General features: G+C 37.4%; 1 protein-coding gene across 1 annotated transcript in view; it reads right to left on the reverse strand.

Moving 5' to 3' along the window:
• Nucleotides 1-429: 429 nt before the first annotated feature.
• Nucleotides 430-15491, reverse strand: part of CHSY3 (chondroitin sulfate synthase 3) — a 555518-nt gene continuing 540456 nt past the window's right edge. The window contains exon 3 of the mRNA XM_089677692.1: nucleotides 430-4282. Within this exon, the coding sequence (XP_089533818.1) occupies nucleotides 2720-4282 (1563 nt within the window). The 3' untranslated portion in view covers nucleotides 430-2719. The remainder of the gene's footprint in view (nucleotides 4283-15491) is intronic.

Below are 15491 nucleotides of genomic sequence, written 5' to 3' on the forward strand. Positions count from 1 at the left end.
TATCATTGTTGGTATCTTTTCAGATACAGTGAGAAAAGGGAAATAATCTTCCTTTAGCATTTCATGTTCAATTTCATTCCCCCTTAGTGCTTTAAGAATTTTGATATCTGCCTGTTCTCACAAGCAGATTATGTACATTCACAAAACCTTAAAGGGAAACTACAGTATATTTGCAGTCAATATATATTGTCAGTTGTTACTTTTATTTGAAGAAATTTTTCATGTGACATTCATATTTAAATGCTTGTTGTTCCCTATTTTGTGATATTACTCCACATATATTTGTAGCCTTTCCTTTTAGTAGGCATTTTTAATATCACACAATGGAGTCAGCATTTCTTTTTGATAAATGCTGAGATCAGTTACAGGATAAGTCACATAGTTTTTCGTCAGTCTGAGAACAATGATTTCACTAGGGAATCAAAAAGGTAAGCTTACCATGTATAATTACAAACAAGTTTTTAAATCATTAACTTACATTGGTAAGATTATTTACATTAACCTAATCACATTCACATTTGTACCGAAAAACATTATTAACACTATAGATTCCCTTTAAAGTAGCATTTTGCTCTCATCTCTTTATTTCGGCAGTGCAAGAATGGTTAACTGTGCCTCTCCAATAATCAATAGCTCTCTAATTTATTTTTTTCAAGTGAGATAATGATGTTATTTTTTTGGAAGTCAGCAATATTACAAGCTTGCAATAACTCCATGGCATATGGGACTTGACATGGTTCTCGGTGACTTGGCATCTTCCCAAGTTCTACAATCACCCACTCTTCCTGACAGTCCCTTTCTGAAAGGCTGAGAACATCTCATGGTAAATAATACTCTTTATTTCTTTATTTTCATATATGCCTCACTGCTGCTTCTTTTACACATGTGATTAGGAATACATATGCAACTCTATGAGTTGGTCTAATATTTTCTCATGCAGAGGGGCAAGACCTTCTTTACCACACGAATAAAGCAGGCCTTTATTTATGTATGATTTTCCAGGGTACATACAAATGGTGAGGCCCTTTTATACAAGTTTCTCAAATATTGTCACCAAACATGTTTGGTGAGTATTACATGTTTGGTGACAAAACAGTGAAATAAGAATGTACTATGGGATGTAGCATAATCTCTGCTTTATGTTGAGCTATTTGAATGCCACTGACCACCAATTAAGAACATGAATTAAAAGAAGGTGATGGGAACATAGATGAATCCAGAGCTGCTCAGATAAATGCCTGCTAATGGACCTGCTTCACAAGTGACTTTGATATATATGACAAATATATGATATATATTTTTCTTTTTCTTTATACAAGTGAAAAGTCATTTTACCATGGAAGTACCAGCCATAAACACTGTAAACACTGCATGTATCTGGTGGTGGTGCTCAATGAAAATATTTGGGAGAGATATTTGCCCTAAGATCTAGTTACTGCAGGAGGTAATGCTGATTAACACACTATAATATATAATACCATGTGGTATATCGATTGTCTGCTGTAACAGGTGTTATTTCCTATAGAGCTATGGTAGAAGAATGGTGTCAGCAGTGGGCTTAATGCAACAGTTCAGCATTGTGTTGCTAACAGGATTTTATATTCCATACTGAGGGAAGTGTTGTAAAACATCAAATAATGGAAGGGTTTTTGTACATTCAGTCACTAATAGTAAATTACACTTTCGAGCTATAGACAGCTGCAATGATTCTCTATAAAAAAAAATCCTTGTTTAGTTCTAGGGTCTATAGGCTGCTACAGTAATTGGCACACAGGGGAGATAGATATGTTAACCACTATTATCCTTCACAAAAGTAATTAATACTTGATAGTATATTTCACTGTCACCTGTGGATGATATAGCTATTTTTAAGACAATGTAAGTAGCACTGCACCTTTAAGCACCCATTAATTAACCATAAAAACTCTGACATCACAAGGGCAAATTAATCAGAATACATTGTTGGTCTGAGTTACTTTCAAAAACACATTTTGCATATTTAAGAAAAAAATACACAGTTTGTTCTTATAAATAAAAGTGTTCATTTAAATCATCCTCTTGCCAGATAATAAAAAATGGATTCTATAATTTTCAGTTCTTCAATGTTGATACAACCATTTCCCCTGGCGGATAGTTTACTTTAGGAGCAACACATTCGGAAATAGGCGCATAGTAAGACATTTTGGACTTTGGTAGCCAGTACCATAAGTTCATGAAGTCCCTTGTCAATGTAATTTTAAAAAATAAAGATACAATCATAATTATCTTTTAATTTTAAAAATTCTAAAGATGAACAAAAGTAGTGTTTATATATTTAAGTCTTTTTTTTATAAATTATAAAACTCGTGTCTCTTCCCAAAGGGAAGCATAATGCACTTTTGTGGTACCTTTGCCAGCAAATATTTGGGTCACATTAACAAATACAATAAGTCGTATTGCATTTAACTCCCCATTAAGAACTATCTTCTGTAATAATAAAAAAGAAACCTTTATGGTCTTGATCAATGTGCTCCTTAAGACCATATTACTCATAGCTCTTATCCAAAACACACACATGGGAAACAGTGAACTCATCTTCAGTAGGGATTTAAAAGACTGGTCATCAGTAGAGTTTATTTGCCTGTGATAACAGCGGGCATCCTTTGGAAGACATGGAGGAGTTTTGAAACCATCTTGTCCTATTTTGAGGTAAACTCCACCCAGCATCAGAGTTGGCATGTCAGGAGTGAGTTCGGTTATAGCCAAAACCTAAATGTTTCTCTAACCATATTTCTGCTAACTGAGCAGCAGATGCAAATGTACTTGCTTTAGAACCCAAGCACATTTTATATTGTTTAGGGTTTAAATTAGGGTCACATTGGACAGGATGAAACACATGAACTACCCCTGTTTCTTGACTACGAAAGGCCTTCAGCCCTGAAGACAAAACTTTAGTAAAGAGATCCACATCTTCTAATCCCCAACCTTGAATAGAGGTATCAAACCCGCCAACTTGTAGCAGATCACTTTTATAAATACAAGTAATTCCAAAACCGTAGTCCCTCCAAAAGCCGGTTTTCTTTGTAAAAACAAAGTTGCTGTCTGTGGGAGGATTTCCTCCGTAAACTACTTTTGGATCATATTGACTGAATACAATAGGGTAATATACTTGCTGTCCTTGCACAGTGTTGTCTCGACATCGCTGTAGAAAATCTGATGTAAAGATTAAATCTACATCACAAAACAGCAGCAGTGTGTCATTGTCAAACTGAGCAGAGCCCTTTTCAAGGCTCAACCCCCTGGAAAAGGATCCTGACATTTTCATGATTGACATTTCTGCTTGTGGGTATTTAGTTTGGTATTCAGCCATGAGTTCCATGTGCTTATTGGAGTCCGAGTCTTTTTCAGAGCTAAATAAAATAATCAGCAGCTTCACATTCTGCTTTGGAATCAGGCAGACTTTCTCATAGTTTTCCATAAACCTTGTAAAGATATCGTACCTTCCGGTGAGAGGGACAAGGAAGTGTATTTTTTTGTTGATGTTTTCTTTCATTTCTTTAGTCACGTGAAGGGCAGAAAACATTTTCAAAGAACTGGAAAAAAATGAAAAGGACTGAGTATCACTATTGATGCTCTGGAGAAAACTCTGCACATCCAACTCTTCTTCCTCTTTGAAAAATGGCTTGCTAAATGATTGTTGTAGGTATGCGTGCCTCCTTACCGGAACAGTTAGCTTTCTTCCTTTATGCCTTTTATATAACAGCAACAAATCTAATATATATTCCACTCCATACATAGGATGGATCCTCCGGTACCCATACTGGATTTCTTTGAAATCGATTAACCTTCCTCTTGATTTGGAATTCTCATTGATCATTTCCATCACTTGCATCACTGTGTCATCCAAAGACACCTTGAGAAGGTTATTTAGACTCTGGCATGGTGGAGCATTTGCAGACATTGAATAAATATGTTTTCCTGTGAGAAACTCCCATTCAATTACTTCGCTCCTTTCTCGTGGCTGAAATCTATTGAAAGATGGCATCATACCAAGCTGCTGGTCTAGTTTGCTTATCTCTGTGTTACTGAGCTTGCTCATCACAACACTTTCCCTGTGTAGCTGGATGGTGTGAAAGCGCAGTTCAGAAATCTTCCGGCTTAGTATATAATTATGCAGTCGGTACTGGTAGGCTGGTCTTTTATTAGGGTGCAATGTTATAGCTGTATGAATTTTGCTGTTGTGCAAATCTTGAATATATCCTTTTCTGTTGTGTTCATAATTTTCATGGAATAGTTGCTGCATCTGGATAGAAAACAAACAGAATCTATTAGGATGATGTATGAAAATAAATTTGCATGTCATATTATGTTCAAAATAAAAATAAAGGAGCAGCAAATAAATAAAAGGTTGTCAAGTATAGTTAGGATTCTACATTCAGAACTTTTTCAATTAGTATGAAGACAAACTACTTTATTTAAGGTGACACTATCAGCAGATTTAGGATTTAAAGCGACTCTGAAGGTTCATTTTTTTTTCTGTAAAATAACAAACATGTCTATACCTACCTGCTGTGTGCAGTGGTTTTGCACAAAGTAGCCTGGATCCTCCTCAAGAAGGGTCCCCCACAGGCTCTCCTGGCACCTCCTGTCTGTCTGGTGCCCCCACAGCAAGCAGGTTGCTATGGGGGCACCTGCTGCTCTGTGTCCATTAACACACAGAGCCATAGCTTGGCCCCACCCCTTCTCCTCATTGGCTGACTGGCTGTGATTGACAGCAGCGGGAGCCAATGGCTCTCGCTTGCTGTCTCAGCCAATGGGGAGGCAGAAACCTGGAACAGCCGGGCTGTCATTCACACTGCTGGATTGTGAAGGGGCTCAGATAAGTATTGAGGGGGCTGGATGTAATGCTGCACACAGCTTTTTTTACCTTCATGCATAGAATGCATGAAGATAAAAAACCTTCAGCCTTTACAGCCACTTTAAGTTGTTACCTAAAACCAAGCACACAAAGGTACATACATATTACTTTTTAAATTATTCTCTTGCATTTTATGGACATCTGTGTTGTGTAGTCTTTAAAACTGCCAGCTTTTGTTCTAAATAACCACTCTGCCATAATCCACAGTGCATTCATACCATGTAAGATTGTCTATGCAAGAAAAGATTAAAAACAGGGAGCAACTATTCAATGCTGCCAAAAACATGCAGTGTGGTTTTAAGATCTTCACTGATCAAGCCAGCAAGTAAAATAAATAAATAATAGTATCCTAAAAATGTGATTGGTTGCCATGGGCTCCATTTTCCATAAAGAAGTCCCCTGGGTGCACATGCAATAATTCCATAGCACCATCAAGTACCATTGTATATTGAAATTCTCCTTTTGCTGACCACATAGTAAGTATGGCTTTGAAGTATGTAAACTGCCTTGTATTGGTTAGAATAGAGAATGAAAAATGTTTGTAGGCCTATACACCCCCTATTTAGGAAGGCCATTGAGATGAAAGCATATATTATTAGCACTTTTTCAGTTTTTACAAACCTAACATAAAAAACTTTTAATAATAAAAAAAATGTGGCCTTTTTTATAACTATTTTATTTATCAACTAATCAACTGATGTAATACCTACAAACCCCCTTGCCATGTATGGATTAACTTTTGCTATTAGGGCCCTTTAATTGAAAGTTTTGCAAATAAACTCTTGCTGCTAACACTCTTTATTCCCCCAAATTACAAGAGTTAAATTATTATTTAGTCTATAGCAGGGATGTTGAACTGGTGGCCCTCTAGCTGTTGCCAAACTACAAGTTCCATAAGGCATTGCAAAGCTGACTCCCAAAGATAGAGGCATGATGGGACTTGTAGTTTCGCAACAGCTGGAGGGCCGCCAGTTTGACACTCCAGGTCTACAGGAATAAGAAAAAGGTCAAATACTTACCTTATTTCTCCCACCTGCAGTTGTAAATCTGGTCCCCTGTAGCTGCTTCACTTGTCAGGCTAATGAGGACCTGCCTACATCCTGGGAGCATTGGAGAGCAAAAGTTGAGAGTGGAGGGAGGATAGGTATTTCACCTTATTCATTAGCCACTAGACAAAATGAGCAATTAACACTTGCTCTGCGGGGAAGGGCCTACTGCAAGATTCATTTTCCCATATATATCGTAGCTCAGCTTTAAATATATATAATACTCCAAAAGAACTGTTTTAACCCCTTCACGCCTAAGGGTAAAACAAATCTTAAAGCCTAAGCATAATCTTGCAACTTTGACATGTGTTAGTAAAACCGTACATATCATCACAACTACTTTGTACATCCAAGTGGATTATACCTTGTTTCTTCAGGACAAATTGGGCTTTCATTTGGTGGTAAATGGTAATGGATATTTCCTGATTTTTTTTATTATCAAAGGAAAACTGGCGCAAAATAGTGAAAAAAAAATCATTTTTTAAATTTAGCTGTGTGTTTCTTGTTACTACCATAACCTACCACCAAACAACAACCTAAAATAAATTTTCCAGCTCTTGATGATCACAGCGATACCATATATGTGTATGTTATTTGTTGTTTGTAACCACAGTGCAGCCCAGAAACAATAGTGCACTTTTTTTTTTTTTTAACTAAAACACACTGACACTAACTGACACTGATACCAATTAAAAAAAAAAATCCTGACCTTTGACCTTGACCCAAACACTAACCTTGATCAAACCTTCATCTAGGTATTTTTTCATAATTTTTAATTTTTTAATATTTATTTATATATTTATCTTTTTTTTTAACAAACAGTTTTTTTCCCCCCTCTATGCAAGGAGAGCGAGAGACACAATGTATCTCTCTCCTCCATTCACAGAGAAAAAAAAACAAGGGGGGCGGGCTGTACAGTGACTGATCACTTTGACAGCAAATCAGAGGCTACCACAGTGATCATGTGACCCGGAATCAGGAGTCCCAGGTCCCGATTGTTAGAATGGGACTCGGGGCTCTCAGTGACACCCTGGTCTTTGTGCTGGGAGCACGCTTTGTGGCACGCTCCCAGCACAAAGACAGGTACGCAAATATCAGGTAGGAAGTAAAAAGCAACCGAATGCCTGAGTTCCTGCGCTGGACAATTGACTCCACAGTGTCAATATCCCCACATGTATATGAAAAGAATGCAAGCCTTGCTGCCCTCAACTGACCAGGGAAATCCAAAGAGAACTGTATATAAAGAGACAAAAAGAGGGTGCACAGGCCTAATGCATTACCTTTAAAGATTAGATTTATTGATAAAAAGTAAAATTCTCACAAGAGAAATAAAACTAAATGCCAGGCTCTGAGGAAGAGGTACAACCTCGAAACACGTCAGCCACCAGCTATCCAAAGGTCTACGGTCCCCCACCTGACTACCTTCAGGGGTTTTTGGACCACATTGCATTCCTTGTGACATGCTTTCCATTTGATTTTATTTCTCTTGTGAGTATTTTACTTTTTATCAATAAATCTCATCTTTAACCATTAGCCGCCCGGCCAATGGCCGTTTGGCGGCTTCAGATGTGCCTCTTCATTCCGGGTGCACGCCATTTGGCGTGCTCCCGCACATGCACCGTTTGCGGTAATGCAGAGCGGCGCAGCAGCGGGATCTGTCACGGGCCATGCACCTCGGACACGGCCGATGACAGATCCGAGTACCGGCTCCCGTTGCTGGTACCATGTGACCTGCTGTGACCAATCACAGCAGGTCACATGACAGTTGTATACAATGGATGGCTTCAATCATGATGCCATCCATTGTATACTAGTGCCTAGCTGTGAATGGTCACAGCTAATCACATGCACATGTCATGTGATTAGCTGTGACCAAATCACAGCTAAGCACAAAAAAAAAAAAAAAAAGCTGAATGAATCGATTTCATTCAGGTAAATGCTTGCTTATAGCAAAGTAATTCTTTGCTATAAGCAAATTGTGTAAAAAAAAAAAAAAAAAAAAAAACTGATCACTTCTTCAAAGTAGTACAATGTTACTATGGTAACATTGTACTACTTTGGTCATAGTAAAATATGAAAATAAAATCTTTAAAAAAAATGTAATAAAAAATTAAATATAATAACAAAATAAAAAAAATAAAAAAAATATATATATATTTTTTTTTTTCATACTGTCACCAGTCAGTGTCCCTGTTAACCGCCATGCCAGTTATATGATGACGCTGTACTGCACTGGTGACAGTATGTAAAAAACAAAATAGTGAAAATTATTTTTTTAATTTTTTCATTTTCTGAAAAATTATGACATAAAAATACAACTTCAAAAAACTCGCCATGCCTCTTATGAAGTACGTCGGACTGTCTACTCTGCAAAAAGGGGTCATTTGAGGGATATCTGTACTATTCTGACATTCTTGGACCTCAAGAAATTAGATTGGCTGTCAGTACTTCAGGATTGATCAATATTCAGATCTATACCATAGTTTGTGAACTCTATAACTTTCCTACAAACTAAAAAATACATCCTAATTTGGGTTATTTTCACCAAAGACATGTAGCAGAATACACCTCGGCCTAAATTTATGAAGAACAATTATTTATTTGTAAACTTTTATAACAGAAACAAAGAAAAATGTGTTTTTTTTTCAAAATTTTTGGTCTTTTTTTGTTAGTATAGCAAAAAATAAAACCCCAGCGGTGATTAAATACCACCAAAAGAAAGCTCTAGTTGTGTGAAGAAAATGATAAAATTTTAGTTTGGGTACAGTGTTGTATGACCACGCAATTGTCATTCAAAGTAAGAAAGCTCTGAAACATGAAAAATGGCCTCGGCAGGAAGGTGTAAAATTGCACGGTATTGAAACAGTTAAAGGTAATGCAGAAGGCCCGTGCGCCCTCTTTTTGTCTCTTTTTATACGCAAATATCAGGCCCCATGGAAAAAACCCCGGTTATGTGAGGCCGCATATTTGTGTTACATCTGCGTGAATGGGTTCCAATTTAAAATACTGTATTTGGTGATTTCTAAAGGGAGATAAAGATAATTTAAGTAACTATGTGAACCCCAGTTACTGATTTAATGTGGGTAATACATACATACACCATCTAATTTTTCAAAGCTTCTTAAACATATTATGGCATTGTCCATACATGAATAATATTATAGTGCGCTCCTTAGTGCATGTTCTATATCCAACCCGCTGAATGTTCTATTCCCATTTGCACTGTTTATATTGTGGCAGGCATATATCCATTTACTGTGAGCTCTGAGCCAGAACATCCATTAAATCCTCTACAAGTCTGTGTTATCATAGAATAAAGGTTGCTAACTTAAATAGCTTCCTAATGCAATCCATGATGTCACAATAACACATTTAAGTAAACTTTTAATCACAAGACTCAAATCCTAGGAAATGCAATGCCTGAGGTCATAAATAGTAATCAAGCCTTAAAGTGGCCATAAGGGGTTGATGTGGAATAATAGTCTCTGAATGTTCCTAGGCTCAAGAGGTTTCTTCACCTGAAATGTAAACATTGAGCATTCAACGCATGTTTTCCCATTATCTTTCATGCAAGCTTTGTGCAACAGCCCCAGCACATCTTTATACAACACATCCTGAAGGCAATATGGATGATGTGGATGGATCAACCCCCAATGGCAACAGAGCGTACGGTCTCATTATTCTACTCCTTTGTTTTCCCATACACACTGAAATTCATCTGTTGAAATTCTTTGGATTGTGGAACATTTTTCCCTTTTCTGGCCAGATTTAGACCCGAAAATTGTTTCATTTACATTCATTTGGGCAGTGCAATGTGGTAATGGTCAGCAACAACCTCATTTGTTTTCCCGGAAATATCAATAACCTGCTGACACTCCTTTAGCCTAAAATAAGGTACGTAATAAAACTGAAATTAGTATCATTAGCATATTGATGAAGGAGAAAGGTGGAACCAGAAACATATGAGCAAATGAAACTTCAGCTTTAAATAAACATGAAAAAGGGAACTGGTTTTGTGTCACTCTAAAGCCTGAAGTAGGTTTTTATCTAATTTGGTAGCTGAGTAGTTGAACCTTCCTTTTTAAGGACAGAGTTATTAGTTTCTTTAAAACTCTTTCATATATTTGCTTTTATCCCTTAGCTATAAAAGTCTAATACAGTTTATTCCTTAACCAAGAATAGATCCACACTAGAGGCAATGCATTGTTTACAAAAGATTAATATAGTAAGCCTGAAAAACACCACTGTTACAAAATACTGTACACAAGCTCATGGCCGGGAAGCATTTCATATCCTAAACACAAACTTTGCGTTCTTCAGCTAAATAAAGTAAATGTTACATAATTACTTTTTCTGCAGTGTTATAATTTATAAACTTTCTGAAGCGTCAGGGAAAGCAGAAAGCAGATATATTTTACCAGAAGAAGGAAACTTTGAAGCGAACAAAAAATGTATATATTGCATCTTACCACTCCTTAGATGGAGTGGCTGCATTTGTTTTTAATTTTGCAGGCATTTTTTCTTTATTTTGACTTGGTTATCCTGCCAGTAACTTCCTATTCTAGGTTTATACCACTCACTCATTGTACTGTATCTACAGAGGAGCAGTGTTGTCACCCTAAAAGAGGAAATATGTTAGGACTACAGAACCCACCCTTGTCATCTCTATAACTTAGTGGGGAGGTGTTCTGTAGTCCACAGAGAGAACTTGGAACAGTGCTAACCAATAAGTCTCTGCAGAGTCTGAGCGCGCAGAAAGTTACAAGCTCACTGGATTTCTCAGAGGATCAATAGGTATTGTCGCACTTATTGAACAGATAAGCAAAAAGCTTCAAGCACTATATTTAACAGACCAAAATGGGTAAAAAAAAAAAAAGTTTGCTGTTACAGTTCACATACACTTTAACAAAACTTAAAAGAACGTTTTGAAAAAGAACATAAAAGAGAACAATAAGGTGATATAACTACTGCAAATAGAAAAGATATTGGTTTTTATGGATACTGTACATCAAGCATAGTGAGGGCTAGGGCTCTTTAAAGTGACCGTGCCACTGTCCTAAAAGTGCTAAATGGCAGGCATGATGTAAAAGAAGAGGCTAAATACTTACATCTCTGGTGGGTGGCAAGGGGAATCCTTGCTCATTTCAAGAGCCCCAGTTGCTATTTGACACGTCCAGCTGTGCCAGACATAGTGACATAGTGTCTCCCCCACAAGCTATGGTTCCTCCAGCTGATCCCTACATCACTTCTGAGCCTGTGTGTATTTATTTAATTCTTTTTCAGGCTGCCTGACATTTAGTAAATTGAGGACAGTGACTGCATTAGTTACATAGTTAGTCTGGCTGAAAAAAGACAAAAGTCCATCCAGTTCAACCATTAAAAAGTTCTAATCCTACACCCACAGTTGATCTAGAGGAAGGCAATAAAAACAGCAAAGCACGATCCAATTTGCTCCTGCAGGGAAAAAAAAATCCTTCCTGATCCCCCCGAGAGGCAATCGGATATTCCCTGGATCAACTTTACCTATAAATGTTAGTATCCAGTTATATTCTGTGTATCTAGGAAAGAATCCAGGCCTTTTTTAAAGCAATCCACTGAGATGGCCAGAACCAACTCTTGAGGGAGTCTATTCCACATTTTCTTTTCTAAATTAAATAACTGCAACTAAGAGCCCAGAAAACATTTTTGAGAAGTATCCAACTACAAATGATATCAGGAATTATACAATGAAGAGTTTTCTGCTACAGAATTCTTAAACCAGCTGAGGACTACAAGGAAGGAACTTCAGGTGCAGAGGTTTAAAGAAGAGCATCTGAGCACATAACAGCCTCAATATGATACAAAACAAATACAGAAAAACTCCTACAGCTTATATCTTTATGATAGAGAGAGGCCTAAGTATACCATACTAAATGACAACAATGGTAAGACCATAATGCAGAACAAAATAAGCTCTACTGCCAGTAATCAAAACTCAATATTTAAGTCTAGATGAAAATATTGATGTGGACACTTGACTTTCAAGGTTCTTTAAAGTAAACTGTCAATCCTTCTATTATCCTCTCAAGTAGTACTAGTGCATAGAGGCTGCTGTAAGCACTTTATTTTTCCCTGTATCATGTTATTTTTCTCAAACAAACCCTAGACTACAGCTGTGAAAGTGTAAGCTGGCCATAGATTATGTGATTTTCTTCAACCACAGGTGTTGATGGGGGAATCGGACACCAGGTCTGAAGAAGAAGCTAGTGCTTTGAAACACGTCACCTGACCTTGTTCCTGTCTTGCCATTGGTCATCCGACTTCCTTGTGGTCCACGCTGGTTTCGGCGCCATTTTCAAAGCTCTCTGCACTGCTGATTACTAACGGCTGCATCTCTGCTCATCCTGCTTGACCAGGACCCATCTACAGATCACTGGCAGTCTGAGGGCTTACCAAAGGCATTCTTTTACCATGCTTTAGCACTTCTTAAGTTTGTGAGTAGTTTTTACACCTCTTGTTACCAATACATTTTTAACCCTCTACAATGAGATTGGCACCCCCTTGTGTCCGATTTTACTTCTACAGAGTTCTGCTTTGCTCTATGGGGAACTGCCTTCACCAACCATCCTCTACCAAGGACCCCTGGACTATGGACTTTTATGTCTCTATTGTCATTTTTCGCTTTATCGCTATCCAATTTTGATCTCATTATCATTGTAATTTTACTTCCTCTGTTTTATTTCTCCCATTGTATCCAGTATTTGTCACTAACCAAATTTAGACTTTTATATGTGAGGTCCTCTCCCAGCGCCGACTTGTTTTTATTTTGTTGCTGAGGGAATCCCTCCCATGGAGCTATTGTGTTCTCCTGGCTGGGAGGCATTGGGGGGGTGGAGGGGATTGGAGGGGTAAAGCCGTCCCTGCCAAGAGAACACAGTAATTAATGCTTGCTGCCACTGGCAATAATCGCATACATAATCTGACAGGCTGGTTGTACCCAAGTCATTCAAAAATTTAATTGGGTACAATCAGTCTGCTCAAATATGGTTAAAATCTCGGATGGTCCCTGCTGAACCAGTCAGGATTTGAACCATCTATGGCTGACTTTAGACTGAAAATCAGACTTTTGAACCTACAGTTGATTCTCGGAAGGTCTTATCTATAGATACAATGATTTCACCCATCTTTTCCCAGTTAGATGGAACTGAGTTCAGCCAACAGAAAAAATAATTCCAACCAAGGGACAAATAGAAAGAAATAGAAAGTCACTAAAGTGATTTTGTACACAGTTTCACAGTTGCTATCTAAGGTTTGCTAGAGAGATGTAACAGAGTCAGCGAGCATAAAAAGTTTACAACAGCCTCCATGCACAGGTACTGTTAGATGAGATGGCAAGAGGAATAGCAGTTTTTCACTCTAACCTCAACATTCATAGAAAGTAAATTATTCCTGGTGACTGGTTTAGGAGATCAGCTAATTTGAAAATAAACACTCCTAGCTATGGAAACAGAGAAGGAGTTAACATAGTATGTTTAGAACAATCTAAACAGCTTTAAAATAAGTAATTAGGATCCTAGAAAATGTTTAGAGTAGAGTATGCCCTTAACTAGAAATGATGAAACAAGCATTGAATATGATCATGGCCACAAAGTCAGTGAAACAAACTGATTTCGGGAGCACATTCTCACACTCAACATTATCTTAGTTTGATTTGTGGAAAAGATTTAGAAGAGAATAAGTCAAGCTTATTTCCAACTGAAACTATCAGCATTAAAGTTTTATCATACATTTTAAGCATCCCTGGAGCTAACAGAAAATGAAAATACCATAAGCATGATAGGGACATGACTTTAATATCTTCACAGGGTAGGTCTACAAGACTTCTGGCTTTCCCAATTTTCTGAACCATTATTTGAGTATGGTATGAAGGAAAGTTTAAAGCTTAGTATCACCTCTGATACAAATTATATATTACAATTTAAAATATCAAAATATTCAGCTCTTTGAATACCATTTCACACTCTTGAAATGTCCATTTTATCCACTGGGAAATGTTGACATTTTGCTTGCTTTAAGCAAGGATACTCGTGAAATACTTAGTTTGTGTAAGTATTTCAGATGCAGCTCTAGGTTACTGAACAATTACTTATCAGAAATGAATCCGAATAGCTTTTATCACAAACACAGTTCAGAAATGTCTACAGACATAATGAAACTACACATAACACAATACATTTACAAAGTTAGTCTTTTACTACCAAATTGACAATTAAAGTAGTGGTTTACAAGAAAAATGTATATCTATTTCCATGCTAGTTTGTTACAGCAACAGAATAGACTATCTTACAGGCTCTCAAGTTTACAGTGCTGGTCATGCATTTTCAGAATTGGAACATAGATGTTAGCTTTCAGTGGGGACTATTGCAGTTCAGTCAGTAGGTTCAACCCATTCTGGTTAAGCCAAACGTTTTGGGGTATAAATATTACTTTTCATATTAACATGATGGTATGTGGTTAACCACTTCCTGACCGCACTATAGTCAAATGACAACTACAGCATGGTCGTCCAGTTCTGAGAGAGCATCATATGAACCGTGCCCCATGAACACCCCCAGTGGCACGCACCTGGAACGTGACATGGTAAAGGGCCAATCACATCGGCCTTTTACCATGTGATCAGCGGTGTCCAATCACAGCTGATCACCATGTAAACACACTTGCAAGTTATCGGCAGTACACTGTCACAGCGTGAGGAAAGTACTGACGATAACCAGCAAGTATAAAAGAAGACATCTACATTGATAATCAGTGCTCTGATTACCAGTGCAGCCCCAAAAGTGCCCATCAGTGCTGCCAAACTATGCCCATCAGTGCTGCCAATCTATGCCCATCAGTGCTGCCAATCTGTGCCCATCAGTGACACCAGTCAGTGCCACCTATCAGTGCCCTTCATTTACATTAAATGGATTTACCTTACGTATGCCTTAACACCTAATGGTTTCAATATTGAGTTAGATATTAATTGTTTTATCAGTGATTATTGATGTTTATTATTATTTATTGCATGTAATGAACAATTGCTTATTTATTATATAATTTTATTTTTTATTTATATATATATATATATATATATATATATATAAATTTTAATTGGTATTATTTACAACATTGATGCAATTATTTATTTTCTGAATTAAGTTCATTGTACTGATGGTTGTAATATAAATAATATCTGTCAGGTCAGAGCTAGTTAGGAGAGATCTTACTATTAATCAGGTTACAATGTAAAAAACACTAATGTAATGAGCATTATAGTTTATAGTTTACATCCATTAGATGGCAGCAAGGAGTTGGATTGTTTAACCAATGATGTAAGGAGCGGCCTTTTATAAGACCACTCATTCTCATGTATGGCCACACCCTCAGAGAAAGTCGGAATGACGAAACGCGTCAGAGCGTGACCATCCGTGACATCAGCACGCACACCTGGACCACATGGTGTGATCATGTGACTGCTACTGCGGGACTTTATACCAGGACGTGTGTGGTGAGACTGTCACTCGCCACTG

This window comes from Staurois parvus, unplaced genomic scaffold (genome assembly GCF_062004578.1).
Source record: "Staurois parvus isolate SC_StPar_1 unplaced genomic scaffold, SC_StPar_1.0 ptg000014l, whole genome shotgun sequence".
NCBI classification, from domain to species: domain Eukaryota; kingdom Metazoa; phylum Chordata; class Amphibia; order Anura; family Ranidae; genus Staurois; species Staurois parvus.